The sequence below is a fragment of the Alosa alosa genome, chromosome 13 (assembly GCF_017589495.1).
Source record: "Alosa alosa isolate M-15738 ecotype Scorff River chromosome 13, AALO_Geno_1.1, whole genome shotgun sequence".
In the NCBI taxonomy this organism is placed as follows: domain Eukaryota; kingdom Metazoa; phylum Chordata; class Actinopteri; order Clupeiformes; family Clupeidae; genus Alosa; species Alosa alosa.
The window spans coordinates 3,920,936-3,923,435 of record NC_063201.1 but is presented as its reverse complement, the minus strand read 5'-3'; the positions used below and the strand labels follow the sequence as shown (position 1 = coordinate 3,923,435).

At 43.4% G+C, this 2,500-nt stretch overlaps 1 protein-coding gene across 1 annotated transcript in view; it reads left to right on the top strand.

The window, feature by feature from the left end:
* itga8 (integrin, alpha 8) overlaps positions 1–2,500 on the top strand; it is an 86,244-nt gene that overhangs the window by 72,367 nt on the left and 11,377 nt on the right. Inside the window, 1 exon segment of the mRNA XM_048261116.1 lies at positions 2,240–2,398. Within this exon segment, the coding sequence (XP_048117073.1) occupies positions 2,240–2,398 (159 nt within the window).

Below are 2,500 nucleotides of genomic sequence, written 5' to 3'. Positions count from 1 at the left end.
CATCCATGGCGTTTCTAGTCCTCAGTACCAACGTAACAGCCGACTCGTCTACTCTGCTGTGTAATCGCAACAATGTTGCAACCTAGGGAGGGTCGCTAACTGTATGCTTGTATTCCAGTCAACGAAGATATGTGTAGCCTACTTCTATCGAAATACTCATTTTAATGAAGGCCCAATGGGAAATGTAATTGAGTAAAGAGTACAATTCTAGTTCAAATATTTACTCGAGTAAGAGTAAAAGTACAGCCTTAAAAAAGGAACGTGGAAAGTATTCGTTACCCGAAAAAAGTACTTTTTTACTCATTTGCGTTACTTGTAACGCGTTACTACCCACCACTGTAACTGACCCACTGTGATGTGGTTTAGTGCGATCGAACTGGACCATGAAGAGAACAACACACAAGTGAAGCCCATTTGCAGAGTGCAAACATACTAGGACATACATTAATTAGTACTATCTGTTTGTCTGTTTTCACTCTCCCCCTCTCTCTCTCTCTTTCTCTCTCTTTCTCTCTCTCCTCTCTTTCACTCTCCCCTCTCTTTCTTTCTCTGTCTCTCTTTCCCTATCTCTCTCTTTTTCTCTCTCTCTCTTTCTCTCTCTCTTTCTCTCTCTCTCTCAGTTGTTATTGACCTCACCATGCTATTGACCAGTAGTTAACAAGGGCCTCCTATGCAGGGTCTCCTATGATCAAAGCAAAACACCCCTGCGGTAATTAAGGGTTTATGTGCTCTCACACACACACACACACACAGTGGGCGCTGTCCACAAGCCATTTCTAATAAAGAAGCAGACACTGGAGTAAAAGCAGGAAATGAGAACATCAGGACCTGATGCCTGTTAAGAAAAGGAGAGAGAGAGTAAGAGAGAGATTTAACACTCCGTGATGTTTATATTAGCACTAACCCATGACATCCACCTGCATTACATCTTGTTGAGACAGAGACAGATGGAGGTGCTAAACATATAAAGACCTCAAAATTAGATCATCTTGAAGAGACATCAAAAATGCTCTAATGACGACACCAACAACAAAAATGGTCTGACGTTCTTTTTGGTGTAGAAACATATGCATGCTTATTGATAGCCTGGCTGGCACCAGACTGCTTCTCAAATTGTGATTGAGAATGGGTCTGGAAACCCTTAATTCATTTGCGATTTCCAAGGGGCCTCACCAGTAGTGAAAATGGCACATTGAACATTATCCTTTTGGAAGTACAGCAAACAGAATCATTCTTGCAAACTAAGGTTTGCAGTTGTTTACTCAATTGTAAAGAAAACACAAGTCCATGTTTAACACAGTGTATCCATTGATTGTCTCGAACGGTGCTGCTAACTGTAGGCTACTCTTCTGTCTGTCATCATGTAAGGCCGTCCCCATGCTGGATAAGCAGTTGTGATTGGCTCCTAGATTTTTGGTGATTTGGAAATCGGCTTCAATATAAAGGTTGCCAAATAAACCTGAAGAAAAAAAAAATCAAATTTGCTAACAAGTTTTCTCTGGTTTCACCTAGCTAGCTCTATAGATACAGATCCCAAGACTGCAAGAAATAGCATGGGCGCGCTGAAGTGGTGTCCATCCCATAGTAGGCTAGTAGGAGATAGCATGGGCGCGCTGAAGTGGTGTCCATCCCATAGTAGGCTAGTAGGAGATAGCATGGGCGCGCTGAAGTGGTGTCCATCCCATAGTAGGCTAGTAGGAGATAGCATGGGTGCGCTGAAGTGGTGTCCATCCCATAGTAGGCTAGTGGTGGCTAGTAGACTAGGGAAAAGCTCTAATGGGCTGGACAGCTGGGTCAGTTTGTAATGTCATCTAAGTCTGGCTCAACCAAAACCATTTACCAGTGATCTTTAAAGACCCATTACACATGTGGAAACCTCATATTCAGACCTATTACACATGTGGAAACCTCATATTCAGACCTATTACACATGTGGAAACCTCTTCCACATGTGGAAACCTCATATGCAGACCTATTACACATGTGGAAACCTCATATGCAGACCTATTACACATGTGGAAACCATGCATATACAGAAGGGTGTATTACCAGTTGTATTGTTTTAATGTGCTATGCTGTTATTTCATAGTTACTCCATCCATGTGTGTCAAAAAGATACATCTTATGCATGAACAGGAGTGTCAACTAATGCCCCCTTATCTCTTCCTCCCTCTCTCTCTCTCCCTACTTTTCTCTCTCTCTCCCTCTCCCACTCACCCCCTTCCTCCCTCTCTCTCAGATCCATAATTATGGGCCTAGTTCTCTAAGTCGCTCTTTACTCGAAGTGGGCTGGCCGGCTCGTTTCCGTGATGAGCATCTCCTCTATGCCCTGCAGATCCTCACTGAAGGACCAGTCCACTGCAACACCAACAACACACTTAACCCACTGCAGCTGGAGGTACACACACACACACACACACACACACACACACACACACACACACACAAAGACTACTGCAACACCAACAACACACTTAATTTAGCTAGAGGTACTGTACAC